General features: G+C 42.4%; 1 protein-coding gene across 1 annotated transcript; it reads right to left on the bottom strand.

Annotated features, from left to right (window-relative positions):
- Nucleotides 1-11,264: 11,264 nt before the first annotated feature.
- On the bottom strand, nucleotides 11,265-19,316 carry CA3H2orf78 (chromosome A3 C2orf78 homolog). Its single transcript, XM_030310870.1, has 3 exons — nucleotides 17,906-19,316; nucleotides 14,141-14,902; nucleotides 11,265-13,286 (listed from the first exon to the last, which is right to left on the bottom strand). The coding sequence occupies exons 1-3, from the start codon at nucleotides 18,000-18,002 to the stop codon at nucleotides 11,374-11,376; spliced, it is 2,772 nt and encodes a 923-aa protein (XP_030166730.1). The 5' UTR covers nucleotides 18,003-19,316; the 3' UTR covers nucleotides 11,265-11,373.
- Nucleotides 19,317-19,520: the final 204 nt, after the last annotated feature.

Here is a 19,520-nt window from a genome sequence, read left to right as displayed (position 1 = left end):
TGCTTGCTCTCTGTCTCTCTGTCTCTCTCTCAAAAATAATAAACATTAAATAGGCATGTCAGTGCAAGGATCCACTATCAATTTTCCTGGATCCTCTGAAGATAACTCTGGGAAGACAGTTGTAAAGGGCACTCTGTTCTGTCTTCAAAACTCTTTCTCTACTGACTCTTTCCTTTCAGAATGTAAACATAGTGGGTAGAGCCTAAAGAAATTGAGGCACTGAGGGTGCTGGTCATAGCGAAGGCATACAGTGCAGTTGGACTCTTGGCAGGAGCGAACACAAGACAAAATCCAACACATTCAATCTCTCACTCAGTAAATATTTGTTGAGTATCTACTATGTGTCAGCTTCTGTTCTGGTTGTTAGGGATACAGCAGTGAACAAATACAGTAGGTGGATATTGTTATGGTGCAAGTACAGGCAGAAGCAGAGCTGGTGGGGTGGGGAACAGGGGCAGCTGCTGCCATTAAGCACCGTTTCCAAGTGGTGGTTTTTCTTTGTAATGTTTAATGTAACAAGTCAACAGAGTTTACAAACATGCTATATGTTAAGACTATGATGAGAAGCCTTTAAGAAGCCATGAATGGGAAGCACGTAAGAGAGGGGTGCGCATAATCACAAACACAGCAACCACCACACACAGGTTGTCCTTGATATTAGAAAGGAGATATACCCAAGTGATGGCAATTCTTAAGATAATGGCTGAGAGGATGTAGTAAGCAGGATCTGGTTCATTCAGGAAGGGAATCTGTAAATATTGACCAATTTTTGGCCTCTGGGGCAACTGGTCAGCACTCTTGGCTTTAGAGGTATCAGAAACAGCAAGTAAACCCTGGCCAAGGTGAACATCTGACATTCTTCACAACATTCCTGATTAATGGGAAAAGCTACAAACTGGACGATTTTGTATGTGCATCCAGGAAATTAATGCTACAAGAATTCCGTTGGTTCTTGGCAAAACTGAGGAGGACTCCTGCCCCAAAGATTGGAGGCTAAGCATCAAGCTATTCTGTCAGCAATTAGGCTTCGGCAGCTCACATGGAGGGCCAAGGCCAAACTAGGAAGTGAGGTGGTCTTTCTTTCTGGTGCCCAGATGTACCTAGTCAGTACATTTTCCCTGAATATAACATTCTCCATATGACCTCGTGCAAAGTTCGGTGTCACAGACTCCTGCCTTCCTGTTTGTTTATTCCTAACTGCTCATTCCTGGGTAGCAGCAAAAGTCTCCTAAAAGGCAAAATTCTTACCTCAATATATAGCTTCAGGGTAGAGAGAAAATGTCCAGATGGGCTTTCTGGGAAAGATAAAAAGGAAGACTCTAGGCACGTATCACTTGCCTCCTTGTTACCCCTGTGGTGAGTCACATACCTAGAGGGGCAATCTCACTAATACAGGAATGCCATCCATTCTTACCTACTTCAGTGCAATCTTACAGTAGCAGCTAATACGCTTTTATAACAAAAATCAGGTTCTATTGCTCCTGGGTTAAAAACCCTCCAATTACTTCCCATGGCACTTGGAATTAAAAATCCAAACTCGGGTGGCTCAGTCAGTTAAGCATCTGACTCTTGATCTCAGGTCAGGTCTTGATCTCAAGGTGGTGAGTTCGAGTCCCACATTGGGGTGCATGCTGGGTGGCACCTACTTTAAAAAAAATCCAAACTCCTCACCCTGGTTTATAGAGTGACTTAGTCCCTGCTGTCTCTCAGACTTCATCTTCTACTCTCCCTCTTGCTTACTGCTCTCCACCACACTGTCTGAACATCTGCCGTTCCATTGCACAGCTGTTTCCTCTTCCTGGACTGCTCTTACCCTGATTTTCACTTGGCTGACTCCATCTTAACATTCACTTATCAGTTTACATGTCATGTTCTCTGACCACACACTCTAAGTAGCCACCCAGTCACCCTCTACCACTCACTCTTGTTTTAATTCTTTTTGTAGTCCTTACCACTGTCTGCTTTGGTCTTTTATGATCTGGATTGATTATTGTCTTTAATTCCCCCCTAAAATATAACCTCCAGAAAGATAGGAGCTTTTTTTTTTACTTGTTCGCACATGTAATCCCAGTACCTAGAATAGCTTGGGAACCCAGAAGACACTCAAGAAAGATTGCTGAATGTTCAAATATTGTTAAAATAAATGTTGTATCACTGTCCCCAAAATTAATTACAAGGATGGGTGGCCAATTATAATGAAATTAACAATGAAAAACAGTGGCCATTATGCTCTTGGGACCAAGTCTTCTCTAAAAGGCAGTTAGGACCAGGAGCAGAGGGGAGCCTGGGTGGCTCAGTCGGTTGAGCGTCTGACTTCAGCTCGGGTCATGATCTCGCAGTTCGTGGCTTCAAGCCCTGCATCGGGCTCTATGCTGACAGCTCAGAGCCTGACGCCTGCTTCAGATTCTGTGTCTCCCTCTCTCTCTGCCCCTCCCCTGCTCATGTTCTGTCTATCCCTCTCTCTCAAAAATAAACATCAAAGAAGAACTAGGAACAGAAAACCTCCAAGGCTAGACACCTTCATTAATTGAGCAAATATTTATTGAGCATGTATCATGTTCACGAATCTTATGTCAGGCAACGAGTCTACAATAATAACAAGAAAAACTCAGTTTCTGTTGTTTTAAGGCCCTCATGGATGAGGGCCCAAAGCCATCAGAAGAGAAAAAAAAATCTTTAAAAGATTAAGTTTCTCGAGGGGATTCTAGGTGAACTCCATGCACTGAAACACTGAAGCAGCCTATCTTGAGCATTGCTAGGGAATGGGGGTGCTTTGAAAGCAGAAATGGAATGTGTACCAAAGACAAATTGTTCACAGCTAAAATTTTTGCTGTGAACCCATTGGGGATATAAAATGGCAAACAGAATTTTAAAAGTAAATACTTTTTTTAAAAAAAGATGTAGAATGTAGAAAGAAGTGTTCCCAAAGAAGGGGGGTGGAATGCAGAAAGTGTAGTGGGATCTTTAACGCTTATATATTACAACACATGCAACGTTGCACATGTATGCGAACTGTGTTCCTTTTGAGCTGAAGTTGGAATCACCTGATGAAGTGTTGTTCCTTGAGAAGACAGCTGTGGTAAAATTGGTAACATCAAGCTGAATCTGAGGATTGGAGCTCCACCTATAGTTTGTTTGAAGACTGGTATCTTCATTGCCAAGAAAAATGTCTAGTTGGGACAATGAGTTTTATGCATGCTTGAAAAGGTTTTTAATGTGTGTATTGTTATAATTAATGCTTAAATCTATACATAAGGGATCAATTTTAGACATATTTTATTCCTTTGGTATTTGTTAGTTAACTGTGAGTTATATAATTTGGTTCCTAATAACCCAAAGCCTTTTGTTTTAGGTTAAGATTGACAGTCTGAAGATTATAAATTTCAACTAAGGCTAAATCACATAACAAATTATAGGGCTATTTGAATTGGACACTTTAGGTTGAGGGATTTTATCATTTTGTATTTGGTTTATACATTTCTTTGCAAAAATACTGCCATATAACCGGCACTATAACTTTGAATGGGAGATTAAAAATCGCATGCCCTATGTTTATACTCTGAAAAGTATCCATTCAGTCAATCAACTAGTATCTATTGTGTACTCACTATGTGCCAAACATTGCTCAAGGCCTTGGACATATATCAGTGAATAAAGCAGACAAAAAGCAGAAATCAATGCCCTCAAAGATCTTACATGTTAGTGATAGGTGAGGGAGTGATGGATTATAAACAATGATCATGACAAACAAGTAAATTACATTGTATGTTAGAAGATTCTACGCGCTATGGGAGAAAATGGAACAGACGGAAGGAAAAGAGAAGCACAGGGAGGCAGTTGCGATTCAAATGGTGTAGTCAGGAAAACCCTCATTGAAAAATTTTGAGTGAAGACTTGGAGGTTAAGAAAAGCATTCCAGGCAAGAAAGAGCAAGTGCAAAGGCCCTGGGCCAGGAGCTTGCTCGTGTACATAAGGAACAGTGAGGCCTCGGAGTGAGTGGAGTGGAGATGAGCAAAAGGTGCCACAGCAGTAGGTCCTGTAGGATAGGAGTCAGAAAACTATGTTGTGACTCGTCTTTGTAAATGAAGTTTTATTGGGACACAGCCATGCCCATTTGCTCACATATTTTCTGTGGCTGCTCTCCTGCTACAACCGCAAAGTTGAGTAACTGAGGCAGAGACAATCTGGCCCACAAAGACAAACATTACTGTCTGGCTCTTTATAGAAAATGTTTGCTGACCCCTGATGTAGGTTGGATCTTATAGGCCATTGTGGGGACATTGGGTCTGACTCTGAGAAAAATGGGAAGCCATGAGAGGGCTGTCACAGAAGGAAGACAAGATCTGACTTATGTTTTGAAAGGATCATTAAGGTGACTGTGTTGACAAATTTTAGAGAGGCAAGGGTACTAGCTGAGAAGCCAGTACGGACTGTGTTCATAAGGTATGCTGGGATGCCCCCAGGATGCCACAGCAAATTCATCAGGGTGTAGCGGGATTTTCTAAATTTTTGAAGGGTTCACAGCAATACTTGACATCTGTCAGACACCATGTGAGCTTCCAGCTAATGGGTGGTTCACAGTTTCAACATTAGGTCATGCTATTTTCCTTTCAGTGCTGTCATATCTTTCTGAAGCTGGGTTTTCGGCAGTACCTGTAATAAAAAGCCAGTACTCTTTGAAAATCAATGTGGAGCAGGAGATGAGGCTGGCGGTGTTCGACTTAACTCCGAGGTTTGAGATGTTGTGCAGTGCCCAACAGTGACGCACCCTCCATCAGCAAGTAAATGTGCTTATTTAAGAGTGAAATTAGAATATCTTTCTTTTCTCCTACAGCTATTATTTTTCAGACGTCTAGTCGGTTGTTGGAGCATCGTCTTATTATACAATGTGCTGTGTTACTGGAGCATTTTTCCTGTGGCTGCTCTAATGAATCGCCACAACCTGGTGCCTCGTAAAGCAGAAATTAATTTTTTCACAGTTTTGGAGGTCGGAAGTCTGAAACGAGTGTCACTGGGACAAAATTAAGGTGTAAGCAGGGCTACACTCCTTCCAGAGGCTCTTGGGGAAGATTTCATTCTTGCCTCTTGCAGCTTCTTGTGGCTGTTGGCTGTCACACTCCAATCTTTGCATCCATGGTCACCTTGCGTTCTCCTCTGCTATCTGGATCAAATCTCCTTCTGCCTCAATCTTCTCAGGACACACGTGAAGGACAGCTGGCTGACTCAGTCGGTGGAGTATGCGTCTCTTAAACTCAAGAGTCGTGAATTTGAGCCCCACATTGGGCACAGACATCATACATATATAAATGCACATATGCGATTGCATTTAGGATTCACCTTGCTAAGTTGGGATAACCTCTCCATGTCAAGATCCTTTTTAAAAAATGTTTCTTTTTGAGAGAGCAAGAGAGAGAGCATGTGCGAGGCAGAGGAGAGGCAGAGAGAGGGAGACAGAAGATCTGAAGTGGGCTCCGCACCGACAGCAGAGAGCCCGATGTGGGGCTTGAACTCAGAAACTGCTAAACCCAGGCGTCCTTCAAGATCCTTAATTACTCACATACACAAAGATCTTTTTTTCTAAATAAGGTGGTGATATTAACAGGTTTCAGGGATTATGACCTGATCAGCTTGGGTGGCCATTATCTAGCCTACTACAGGCATAAATCCTTACTACCTTTTTGGCACCTAACTACTTAATAAATGGGACTGTTAAGTATTTCTTTGAGCCTATAGGTGAGACACCAAGGGCTCTGTGAATATATAAAGTTTGAGAACCTCTGAATTAGGAGGCTCTGCCAATAATCCAGACAGGGAATGATGGGGGCTTGGACTTGAGTGGCAATGGAGAAAAGCGGTTGGAAGTAGACAAGTTCTAGATACAATTTGAAGGTAAGACAGATGGAGTGTGCTGACATTCTGAATGTGCAGTTGGAAGGGAAAGAGAGACCGCAAAGTCTCTTTATACTTTTTCTGGAAACAAAAATGATGAAGAAAGCAGTGCATGGACCAGAATTTCTGCTGGGGACGAGTGCAGACTGGTGGTTCCATTTTGTACATGTTTAGAGAAGTAATACAAAAAGAAAGAAAGAAGGGAAGGAAAATACGTGCATTCCCAACTAGGGCCTGCCGCCAGACCCTCCACCTGCTTACTCTACTCTCATGGTGGTCAAATGTCCCTCCACCCATGTTTTGACTTCTAATTCCAAACATGAACTGAGCAAATACAGACATGAGGTTCCATGTTAGACAGAGGAGACTTAGAAAGCCTTGTCCGAGCCAGAATCCCAAAGAGGATAGGGCAAATTGGGCTCTCCTTTGAGGAGCTGAAAATTACAGAACCCCCAAATTAAAAAGTTATGCCAAATGATGGAGTGGAATTTCAGAAAGACGAGGCAGCAGCGTAGTTTTTGAATCTCCCCAAAGGCTTTCATGGAAATAGATCAAAACCAAAGGCCCACTGGTACCATTTACCGTGAAATTAGAAACTCCCCAAAACAAGAGGGTGGGTGTAACATAAGCCCTAACAGTTGCTTTTTTCCTTTTTTGTAATGCCTGACTTAAGCTTTGATTGCCAGTTCATTTCAAAGAGGCATCCACTTCAAAGACAGCTACCCCAGTAAACACAGTGCTAGCCACACATGGGATAAATAGCCAGGCCACTTTCCCCCAACTGAGGCTTCTTTGACGTAGAAATCTTGGTCAATTTCAATAACTGACCTTTGGGGCCACTTGTCTTTTCTTTCTCCCTGTGTTTTAAATCCCCACTCCCATGTTTTCTGTTTTGTTTAAGGAGGCTTCACACTTAGTATGGAGTCCAACCCAGGGCTTGAACTCATGGCCCTAAGATCAAAACCTGAGCTGAGATCAAGAGTCAGACACTTGACTGACTGAACCACCCAGGCACCCCATTTTTTAAGTAGGCTTCATGCCCATCCACTCCTATTTTAAATTCACCACTAAGGACTGAGCCCTTGAAACCCCAGGCCCCCACCCTTGATCCTGGTCCTGATTTGAACCCCTGGTCCCAGTGCTCTGTCTCTACCTGAGACCTCACTGTGTGGCCCCAGGTGTACTGTGTAAGGAATAAACCTCTATTTTTTCAAACATTCCTGGTGGTTGCTGCTAAAGGACATCTTGAAATCATAGTAAGAACCAGAGGACTGGTTCAACCACATTGGTTACTGACAGGCTGAGACCCACACACAACAGTGGGGAAGAGTACCATCAAGAGGCACAGACTTGCCCGCTTCTGGTGTCTGCACCAGAGGCAGTCGCAGACTGGAGGAAGCATCTGATGGCCTTGAGGGCAGGAAGATTTCAACCTGCCAGCAGGTACTCACTCGCAATTTGAGAACAGCAGCTGAGACCTGGTGGTGCAGTCGTGTCCACCCACAAAGTGAGGAAGTACAAGGAGCCCCAGAGGGGGTCTAAAGGACTGGGGGTGCTCTTCCCCCGCCCCACCTCTGTCTTGAAATGGAACAGCCTGAGCTCCCTTCCAGATGTGACCCACCCAGAGGAGAAACTTCTCACAGCAACAACAGACACAAAGAGAAATGTCTTTATAAAAGTCTGGAGAAGGGAACAGAGCCAGGAAACCTCAGAAAGAAGCCATCCATTTTTGAACGCTACGTTTGGAGAAAACAAAAAACAAAAAACAAATTCTGTGAAGTTAGGAAAGTGATCCTCAACCACAACTCCTTTTCAAAGTGCATTAATACTGATTTCACTTAAAAAGTGGATAACAGAAATGAGATTGAGATCAAGTCCTACACAATAGAATGGGGGAGGGTCTCCACATGTGGGGCAACAACCAGGTGGAAGCCGGTGGCACTGGAGGTGAAAGGATTCACCTAAGGCAGAACAAAGGCGATAGAAGTGTATTGAACACATCACAAGGGAGCAGTGGGCAGGACAACAAAGGAGAGACTGTCTGCAAGGAGACAGTGTGTGGGGGCTGTATTTAAAAGGGGAAGGTGAGGAGGTATGGAACTTTTCCTTTTTGCTAACTGTGCTTGGTTGTAAGTAGCCCACATGTTGGTTAGGGCCTATGGATATTTTGATGTGGGTCACCTGATGGGCCAGTCTGTATTCGGCCCAGGGGTTGGAGGTCACTGTGGGCCCTTTTGTCTCTATTTCTCCAGGTGGTCACTGTGGGTCCTTTCTACATTCCATCACTCAAGCCTGTTGTCTAAAAGCGGCCTCTAAAGGTAGCATAAGAAAATGAGCAGAATAGCATCCCTTCAGAAAATGAAAGCAAATCCAAAAAGACAGGACCACAAAACAGATCAAAATTGGAACATGCTATTTCAAAACAAGCTAAAAGATGGGGTGCCTGGGTGGCTCAGTCAGTTAAGTGTCTGACTTCAGTTCAGGTCATGATCTTGCAGTTCACGGATTCGAGCCCCACGCCGGGCTCTGTGCTGACAGCTCAGAGACTAGAGCCTGCTTCAGATTATGTCTCCCTCTTTGTTTCTCTCTACTCCTTCCCCACTCACGCTGTCTTTCTCTGTCTCAAAAATAAACATTGAAAAAAATTCACAACAAGCTAAAAGATATTAGAAGGAACAACATAAAAGATGAAAGAATGTGGAGTGAGGGAGGGAAGGAGAGGGAAGTTATTATCTAATAGCTCCAGAGTTTCTGTCTGGGGTGATGAAAAAGCTCTGGAAATGGTATTTGGTTTTTGTTTGATATATTTCCATGAGACGGCTGGGGACATCCAAAAACTATGCTGCTGCTTCCATCTTTCTGGAGTCCTGTTCAATTTTTTGACATAATTATTTTAAATGTGGTTGGTGGTGATGGTTTCACCTCATCATGGATGTGCTTAATGCCACTGAATTGTGTACTTAAAAATAGCTAAATTGTGTACTAAAAAATGGTAAATTTTGTGTTGTGTACATTTTACCATAATAAAAAAAAAGATGAAAGACCAACATAAATCAGAATTAGGAGGGATAATAGAGCTCAGGACAGAATTAAAAATAAAAGGAAAAATCAGAAATAAAGACTTAAGTTAAAAATAATACAAGAGTAAATGAACATAATGGATAATGTCTTAAGAGAAACAAATAAGAAAAGTGGGAAACTTTTAAAGATGAAAAAGAAGATAAAAAGAATTCCAGAGAAATGGCAAATATAAAAGGTAGGCAAAAAAGTCAGGACAACTCTGAAGAGAGTAATACAAATACATACAAGAAGTTAGTATGCTCTAAAAGTGACATTCTAAATCAGTGGGGCAAATTAGTCAATACATTGTGATACATTCATGTTGAGACAAATGGTTTCTCTAGAAGGATTCACATATAGTGTGGCAAAAGTAGATGTCTCTAAGGGGTCAGGGAAATGGGCAGCTGGGTATTTCCATTGAATACCTTTTGTACCTTGTTCTGTCATGTGACTTTATTACCTCTGAATTCTGACTGCCTGAGTTCAAACCCCAACACCCCCAATTGCTAGCTCTTAATCTTGGGCAAACTTTTGACACTCTCCAAGCCTATGTCATTATCTGTGAAGTGGAGTGAAGAAACTCAATAAATGTAAAATACTAGCAGAAACAACCCAAATCTCCACCAACTGATGAGTGGATACACAAATGTTGCAGAGTCATGCAATAGAATATTATAGTCATAAAATCAATGAAGTGGACACACTAGGACATGGATGAACTTTGAAAACATAATGCTAATTACAGAAGTCAGACGCAAAGGGCACATATTGTACTATTTCACACCTATGAAATGTCCAGAGAAGGCAAATTCAGAGAGACAGAAAGATTAGTGGTTGCCAGTTGCCAGTGGAGGGGGGGAGAGAATGAGAAGTGACTGCTAATGGTCCAGGGGGGTTCTTTTTGGGGTGATGAAAATGTTATGGGTTAGATAATGGTGATGGTTGTACATGCTTGTAAATGTTCTAATGACACTGAATTTATAGTTTCAAAGGGTGAATTGTATGGTATGTTAATTATATCTCAATACAAGATAATTTTTAAAAAGCAAATTACAAAAAAAAAAAAAAAAGCAAATTGCCAATTTTTCCATGGTGATTTTCCGTTGTCCCCATCCCTCCCCTCCCCCCACTCCATTCCCTTTCCTGCCCCACCCCCTCCACGCCCTCACTCTCTCTACCCCCGAATTCTTTCTAGCTGTCCCACCAAGTCCTAAGGAGCACCTCTAGACCTTTGGCACCTGCGTGCTACAGCCGTTGGAGCGCTACTGAGTTCCCACATGTGCCCACCGCTCTTACCTTGTGGGAATGGACCCCTCCAGCGGATTTTCCTCCTGCGCTTCGGTTGGTCAGTTTTAGAGAAAGGGGCACGCACATCGGCGTCGATGGAGGACGACCTGGCAGGCCCCGCTGGTTAACGTTTAAGTCCCTCCGGAAGTTTGATCTCGACCACCATGTGACTTCCGGATGCTCTGATCTGAAAGCCAGGTTGGCCATCTGCTGGCGCTTGCTAATACTGAAGGCTTTGGAGCCATATATAAGCCTCCAATTGAAGCCTCGTTCCTCTGCCCGCAGTGTGACCTAAGCCCATTGCTGAATCTCACTAGTAAAGTGGCACAGTGGTACTAGCGTTGCATGTCGTTGTGTTGGTTAACTGAAGTAGTGCGTTCACCGGCCTGGTGCGTAGGTGTTTAATAAACAGTGATTTGTATCCAGGCCCTGTTTTCGGCGTGCCTCCTGCTTCTCGACGGGCCTCCTGCTACAGCAGTTGGCTTGGCTAGGCTCCAGTGATCAGCTGCCCCCAGGACAAATGTGAGCCCTTGCCATCCATCCAGTAGATGGATGATTTGTACTTACCTTACCCAGCTATAGTCATAGATGGATTGGACAACCCAAACATTTTGGAGGTATGTCTTGAATCTCTTGTCTTCTAAAATACTATAGGGTGGACATGAGATGTAAGGCCAGCCTCCACGAAAGGCTTTACATTTATTCTGGTCAACCTAGACTGACTCATCTCCTGTCATCTCCAATTCTATTTATTCTTTTAACCCTAACCTCAGACCCTGCTTCTGCCATTTCCCCCACTCCTGCTTTTTATAAACCTAGAAAATCTCTCCCCTTTCAGCCTTCATGGCCTGGACCAAGTTCCTTCCTCTTTTCTTCTTATCCCCTTTCCCTTATTCTCCCATCCAACTTTTGGTTCTTTCTCATGCAGACTTTTATCCCGACACCCACCAAAGAAAACCCCCAGTTAACAGTATCTCAGAACTAAAAAGTCTTCTTTATTTCTCATCTATTAATTATGTTTATTATGTTTTATTAAGTTTTAAAATACATCTGAATAAATAGAGAAATTTATATCTATCTATCTATGTATGGACAAATGGCTGGTACCCAGAGTGGTACCAACAAACGTAGCAGCTCTTATATTGCATAGCCATAGTATCGAGCAATTTCCATATCTTTTTCCCTCTCAATGAAAAACTGCACTTTCCCCAAAGAGGTGTATTTGGCTGCATTCTCACGCTCTTGTTGAGCCTGCCGCTTCATGGCCTCTCGCTCTGGCCTCTGTTCTTTTGTGATGGGCTTCGACATTACTGGCTCAGGAACATTGGGTTTTCTCCATGGAATAGGTTGAAAGCAGAAGTCTTGGAGTAGAAATTGATTGTGAGGTTTGGGTGGGGACTGGAGTTTGGTCACAGCAGTAGGAATGGGTTCCTGCTGGAGAGAGGTGCAGGATGACGTTTTGTAGGGTGCAGGTCTGGATGCAGCAGAGTGAGGGACACTAGGCCGGGTAGGGTTGGTCAAACCTGGTCGGGTTGGATTGGTTGAAACTGGCCGAGCTGGCCTGGCAGGACCTGTCAAGGAGACAGGGGTTGGCCGGGATGAATTGACTGTAATAGGTTGAGCTGAGCTAGTGGACCCTGGCCGGGCAGGGTAAGCCATAGCAGACCGACGTGAGGCCAGAGAGTGTGGCCTCCGAAGAACAGGTCGAGCTTGAGGCTTCTCCAAGGTTGGAAAAGGCAAAGGCACCAACTTGACCTTCCCAGGAGGTGGCAGCTCATACTGGGATGGAGATGGACACTCTGTGTCAGCACCACTGTCTTGTTTCTGGACTTTATTTTTTTCAGGACCTTTACCCTCACGTGGGGTGTCCAGCCATCGTTTGATAACTGGGGATGGCTGGGCAACTTTAGGGTTGCTGGAGTTTCCCAGGGCCCAGGAGGAAGAGAGTCTGATTTTCTTATCACTCTTTTTCCCCAGCGCGTGAAAAATCTGTACGGACTCCAACATGTGCATACCTAGGCAGCTTCGAGGCTTTTTAAAGGTCTCTTGGCTAAGCTCAGGTTGATTTCTCCTCCGCTTCATCTTGGGAATGGTTGGCTTCTCTTCTGCCTTGACTGTGTTCCCTGACTGCTTACTCTCTTCAGCTTTCTTGGGGTTGTTTTCTCTGCCCCTTTTGGTCTTTTCCTGCCCATGGCTCTTAGTTTTGCTGATCCTGCTGGATGCAGCTTTCTGAGATTTGCTGTTGGAATGCTTGGCTGCATTCACATGAGCCCTGTCACTATCTCCAGCATTACAAATAACCACTTCTTCCCCTAACAGACATCCTGGGTCCTTTGGCTGGATTTTGGTCTCGGGAACACCATTGATAGTCTCAGCAGCTTTGTGTTTATTCTTCCTGGCTTGATCAGAGGACAACTTTATGACACTTGACTTTTCTTGCACTTCATTCAACTTGATGATTCTGGTATCTTTGGCATTGATCACCTTGGGACCTTTGGATTGATCAAGGTCGTTCAAGGAATTAAAGAGCTGGGGAAGATGAATATCCTCCACTAGAGTAGTGATGTCTGCGAAACCACCACTAGATTCAATCCCATTTTCAAGGGTCCCTTGGTCCTCAAGACTCATGCCATTTTTTCCCAGATCAGTGTTTTCAGAACCAGACTGCTCCTCTTGGCCAAGGGGATCAATGCAGGCCAGGAGCTGGTGAATATCAGGAATTTCTAAAGGAAGTAGTGGAGGATCTTGATTTTCTAATGGGATCTGGTAGGCATCCAGAGGCTTTGAAAGCTTGGTTTTAGTATCACTCAAATTCTTATTCTCAGTTTGTTCCTGGCTTGGAGCTGGAGGCAGTGCCAGCAGATTACTGGAACTCTGGACAGGAGCTATCACTGAGATGTCTCCAAGCTCAGGAGGTGGGTTGCTTTCAAGTACCTGGATATTTCTGCTACTGCAGGACTTGGGGAATTCTGGAGTTTGTGGCAGACAAAATGTCTGACTTGGAGATTGCAATCCCAGGGAAGTCTCCATCCCCAGGGAAGTCTCCATCACTACAAAGAAATCAAGGAAGAAGTCATTCCCTGGTAAGTGAGATGCTCCCCCAGACACCAAGACAGAAATCATGCACCTTCCAGCAATAGGCAAGGCGGTTCTACCAGCTCTTCTTAAGGATCATGGAGAGAACCCTGTGCTAGGAGATAGGAGATGACTTCTAGTTCTTACCAGTGATCATTTGATGTCATTGATTCTTGCTTTTCTTTGTATTTTATACAAAGTTTAAGTAAAATAAGAGGCTAAAGTGGTTTTTAAATTATGAAATGTTTCTACAAAGCCTATAGAATCCTTGCAATTCTCCCCACTTTCCTTAGAAAATAAGAACACTTCACACCATGGACTAGGAGAGGGAATGGCGCTCTTTCTGATAAAATATATAAGGATAGATTCTTTGCCTGCTTGCTTTGGACAGCATCTCAGAACACAAGGTCTTAAATCCTGGTGTAAATTAAGGAAGTGAGGGAAAGTTAAACTGGCACTATCACAATAAGAGTTCTGAAATGCTTTCCAAAGAGACTGAAGCAATAGATCAGGGAAGGGAGTTCATTACAGTGTGGTAGTACAGGAGACTGATCAGCTAGGGCAGTGAAAAGTGTGGTAGCCCTTGTGTATGCACTTGGGGTCCTTGTACCTGTAGCATAGATGGCCATTTCAGTGTCCCACCTTCCCACCCCTATTTAGTGCTCTTATACAGAGTCTGAAAATGGAGAGCACTGAGTGAGGGTAGTGGTTATTAAAATCTCAGGACTTAAATTCTGCTTCTCTGTGGATTCACTACTACTTGGCTGAAGATTTGACCCTGTTTTTGAATGCCGACCTTAATTCTTTCCCTCTTGCTATTTCTACTCACCTTGAAAACTTGTTTCTGTGATGGGTTGAGCAGATACAGAGTAGTAGATTCCAGAGGTGGAGGCTGGTGGTGGGACATTTGTGGGCTGAACCTCCTTTAGTACCATGACCATTTCTGGTTGGGGGGCAGAGGCCTTACTTCCCATGTATGACACAGAGCCATAGGACTGCAGGTAGGGACCAAGTTCTCCAGACAGTAGAGGTCCCAGTGTGCCTTGATTATAGTAATATACCTGGCTTCCTTCCTGGTAGGGAAGTGATAGGCTGTGTCCCTGATTTGGAATCTGAGATGGTGTTCCCTGAACAAGGCTGGCAGAAAGTGATGGATACAGAGGGACCATGTTATTGGCCTCTGAAGTTTTATCATACTGGGCTGCCATAGATATGGAAGAAACAGCCGTGTCCTGGTCAGTGACAGTCACAGTGAAGTCTCCAAGTGAAGATGACTTCTTTTCAGTGCTCCCTGTGCTATCCCACTCAAAAATACCTGGATAGGAAGCAGCTGAAGTGGAGATCTGGTTCTGGGCAGTAACTCCAGACAACATAGTTGGACTGGAATGTTGGTAAAGGTAGGCACTACCCATGAGTGGCTGGAAAGAAGTGCCAGAAGCTGATGGCAGTAGCCATGCCGAACTGACTGCTGGAGCAGAGACTCTGGAGAAGCTGTAGACACTTCCCGCTAGGGAAGCTGCATTGCTCACCACAGGGAGAGAGAGCTGCAGAGAGTTTGGAGTTCCAAGTAAAGATGGATTTTGGAAATTTTCTGTAGGGAACAAGAGGGTTATGAAGAATCAGGGAGATGGATCAATTCTCACTATGTTTGAGGAAACACATTATCTTAAAGTTGTTGCTACCAAGAAGCCTCTAATACCAATAGTTGCTGAGATACCAAAAATCAAACCATTTAAGATGGTTGTAAGGGCCGAAGTAGCTTGGTAGGTACTCTTCTATATTAACTGCCTGTGCTCCCAACTTGGGCACAGATGTGTGGAAGACCCAGGTGGTGTGCTTCGTACATCATTCCATAAGCAAGAAGCAACCTTCTCCCTGCCCTGTCTTTCCCTTGAGCCTACACCAGCATCCACTCACATACTGTTTCCTAGAAGTGAAGCACTTCCGTCTTCGGAGGTCCTTAGAGAACCTCTGTTCTATATTCTCATTTCACGAGTGAGGAAACTGAGGCCAGGGAGGTCAGACTGACTTGTTCAAGTTCTCCCATTATGTTAGGTCTCATTACCAGGTGATAAAAACTAATAATCGTGACATCCTTGCCAGGACGCTACTCTGAGCATTATGCTGCCAGAAACCAGGAGAAATACAATGAATGTAGATTCCTCCCCCATTAGAAACTGATACAGCTATTACCATTGTAATCTTCAGGGTCTTGTTTTGCTTGTGCAGTTCGCATACAGCTCAGTCCAGCTGGTAAATTCAAAGGGTCATTCGTGGGGCTCCTGGTTGGCTCAGTCAGAGGAGCATGTGACTCTTGATCTCGGGGTTGTGAGGTTGAGCTCCACGTTGGGTATAGAGATTACTTAAAAATAAAACCTTTTTTTTTTTTAAGGGTCATTCTTCTTAAGCCTGGTTTCTGATCCTACCTCAAAATGACTACCTGAAACTAAGTTTCTCAAAAAGTGCTTTTTGATAGAATCAAGTTATTTAAGCTGTCTCTGTGCTTCAGTTTACTCATCTATAAAGTGGTTGTAATAGTAACAACAACAATGGTAGTAGTAATAATTCGCACATGAATAAAAGTGATACATTACATATGATTTATATGAAGGAAGATATGTTCCGAAAAGACAGAAAAATCATGAAAAACACACACTACAGAACTAAGAAGAAATACATAGATATTAATGAAAACTGGGATATGTAGCAAGCATCAAGGCATCATAAGTTTACTGATATAACAAGTTCTTTATCATACATACAATATTACAGAAGTGAATATTGCCTACCCAATTTTGCTGAATACTACTAAACAAAATGGAGCCCACAACAACAGAAGGTGATTTTGAATGAATTCCTAACCAGGACATACAGACAAGGATAGATCAGTAAAAACTGCATAACAAGCAGCAAATGCCATAAATGTGAATGAATAGGTAGCCACAGCTTTTGTAGACAAGTATTACAATGAAATCTGGTACAAAGCAGAGAGGAAAATAAGTGTAAAGGAATTGTTACTGCATTCAGTCCCATTTTCCCAAATATTACCCAGCAAGTAACAGATACTAAGTCTAATACAAATGTATATTTCAATATAATCATATAACAAAAGGAAGAACATTTAAAAAGCATCATGAAGGTTTTTCTATTTATCTAAAAATATATTTTAATCATCTTCAGCCTTCAGGAAAATGTCATCCCCAAAGCCTATAAAAAAATACCATCGCTGAAATCAAACAAACAGACAGACAAAAATGTTTAATGTAAGAAAACCCAAAGGACTCTACAAAATTGTTTTAGATAAATGTGGAATTAGGGATGTGGGCCTTGACTTTTCTTCTTAGGTTGCTGAGATATGAAAACAGATGTGTGCTCCATGTTGGGAAGAAAGTAACTGAGAAGATGAAAGGAAGCCTTGACTTGGAACCTACTTATCACACAAAGGAATTAGTCCTTATGATTCAGTCTAGGAGATACCAATTTTTAGATAAACTGAGTCTTGTTTTTAATAGGCAAAACACCTACATGGCTTAAAAAAGCAGAATGAAATAAAACTGAATATTCGGTTTCCTCCAGCCCCTTAGATAGTCACTTTTATTAATTTCTTGGATAAGAAGTATCATTTCTTTTTTTTTAAAGAAGCATCATTTCTAAAGCATATTTCTTAAAATGTTTACATTCAAAACTTTTCAGTGCCATCTGTGTTCAGAGAGGCAATACAAAAAAGCAAGCAAACAACAACTGAGTACGACCTTTCTGTAAGTTGCTTTTCCTGGTGATGCCCAATTCCGGCCTTACTTTCCTTCCTAGTCTCTTAATGTAAGTATTAGCTAAAATCAACTTTGTTTTGCCCTGCTCTAAGCAGATTTCATTTTATGCTCTTTCTGCTTTAATTTAAAATCTTTGGTTTCCTTCAATATTCCACCCTAAACTACCTCTTCCCCCACCCTCTCCCCTTGAGAGCTTCTCTATGCTCTTTCTTTTCATTCTTATATTTTCCCCTCCTCCTTGGTTCCTGGTAGCCTGTGCTGAGGGAAACAATCCTAAACTTCCTTACCTTTCAAGACTTGCCTCCCTAGAGCCCACTCTCCTCCATCCTCTTTTCCTGTTTTCCCTTTACACCTACATTAGTTAGAAAACATGTGAATTTGACTTTTTGAGCAGCACTAAATTAAAAATACTAAAGTCAAAATATTAGTGGAGGAACTGTTAACAGATGAAATATCTTGGTAAATATTGCTAGTTTTCTACATAACCTAGGTTTTCTCTCTTTCTGTTGAAACACTCTTCAACAAGCCTCTGATTTCATTTTCTACATGGGTGCCCTTTAAGACTCAGTATTAGAAAAGAAAGGGACAGGAGAGAACAACCAATCTAACATCCTCATATAACAGATGAAGAAAAAACAGGTTTCAGGAGTCAATAACTTGTCCAAAGTCACACAGGTAATAAATGCCAAAGTCAAAACTGAAGTGAGGTCTCCAGAGTTTTGGTTCAATACTTTCTCCCATGATTCTATGCTATTTTGAATCTACTACTACATTTAGGGGCAAAAATAAAATCTAATGAAAAACTTTTAAGTTTCTTTCCTTACCAGACATGGTCAGAGAAGAGGAAACATCAACTCCGGATACAAGGGATGAGGAGACGATACTGGAGGATGTCTGAGTGGCTGAAGCCGAAGAGTGCATGTGTCCAGTACGAAGGTCACCGGTCACTGGTCACTGGTCACTTGCGATGATCCAAATTTATTTACAGGTGACTCCATGGAAACCCCAAGATTCCACCAGGTGGTGGGGGTTTGGTGGGAGAATGATGTCACAAAGCAGGCAGTTTAAAGGTACGAGGTAGCCAATAGGGAGGTCAGATTCCCAACAAGAAGACGGGATTGGTGGAAGGAGTGGCAGGAGAACTAAAACAACACCTAAGTGGTACCTAATCCTATAAGACAGATGTGATAGTCTCACTTTCTCTCACATTCTTATCTTAGGGAAATCATCTCAATGTTTCTTAGAGGTGTTCATTAATATAATGAACTAATAGTTATTCATAGTCTATGTATTATATTTTATCATCTGTATTCTACATTTACAATTATATATCCAGTTAACTAACATCCTTAGAAAGGAAAGGCACATCTAGGTTGAACAATTAAAGGGGCTCTGAAATAATATTAGTGGATCTGATTAGTAAACTTACTGCAGCTTTTAAGGAGCAAAAGAAGGAATTAAGGAATTCTTTTTGTAACTTGGTTAAAGAGTAGGGTGAAGTTTGTTCAGTGCTTCAGTGAAGTTTGTGGAGAACAATGTGGTGCAAGGCTCGTCTCCTTGAATCCTACCTTCCTTGGACTGGGCTGTGCTGGGCAAGGTTGAATTTAGATCTCTCTTCTCCTCTCCTTCATCATAGGCATTGTTTGTGGGAGGGGTCTTGATCTTGCATTCTTACACTCATGGATGTTACTTCCTGTCAACCTCCAGCAGCAGGAGTCTTTTGTTCAGTGCCTGATGCTTTGCAGAATGAATTCTGCCCGTTAGAAGCAAATACCAGAGAAGACACAGATGATTGCAAATCTTTCCTTTTCCAGCATTTGGTTGCAATTCTTTTGCCCATAATTTGCTCCCTCCATCTCTGGGCCACACAGGCATCCTGCAATCCCATCCAGCTGTTTTATACGTGAGAGGCATTCCGGGCATTCAGGGTACTTTCCCTTTCTCATTCTCACATAAGTGTATCCAGTGTGGCAGTTACCATAGCCTCTTCCCTCCTTGCAAACAGTCACTGTAGAATCTTGGGCCTCTAGGATTCTCTGCCTGCCATGCTTGGGTGCAAGATCAGGCAAAATGAAGAGTACAATAGTTTACAGAAAGAAGAGGACATTCATTGAGAATAGGGAACATGCAAAGTGAAAGGGTACAGGAAAAAAGAGCCTCGTGTGGATTTTGGGTTTCTGTGAGAAACAAGTTGACACATTTTGGCCTCATTTTATAGTAACAGAACATGCAATTATATACATATAAGTGTAAATCCGTACTTATATATTAACATAATATTGACATAACAATGATAATATCAATGCATATATAATATATTGATTATAACTTATATAACATATATTAGTGTTTAATATCTTATATTCGTTAAATAAATATATTTATTTATGCAACTAGATAGTGCAGCATTTGCCATGAATTCTGTACACTAAAAAGAAT

Source organism: Lynx canadensis, chromosome A3, assembly GCF_007474595.2.
Source record: "Lynx canadensis isolate LIC74 chromosome A3, mLynCan4.pri.v2, whole genome shotgun sequence".
NCBI classification, from domain to species: Eukaryota; Metazoa; Chordata; class Mammalia; order Carnivora; family Felidae; genus Lynx; species Lynx canadensis.
Note: the sequence above shows the minus strand (reverse complement) of the source record. Positions and strands in the feature narration are given on the sequence as shown.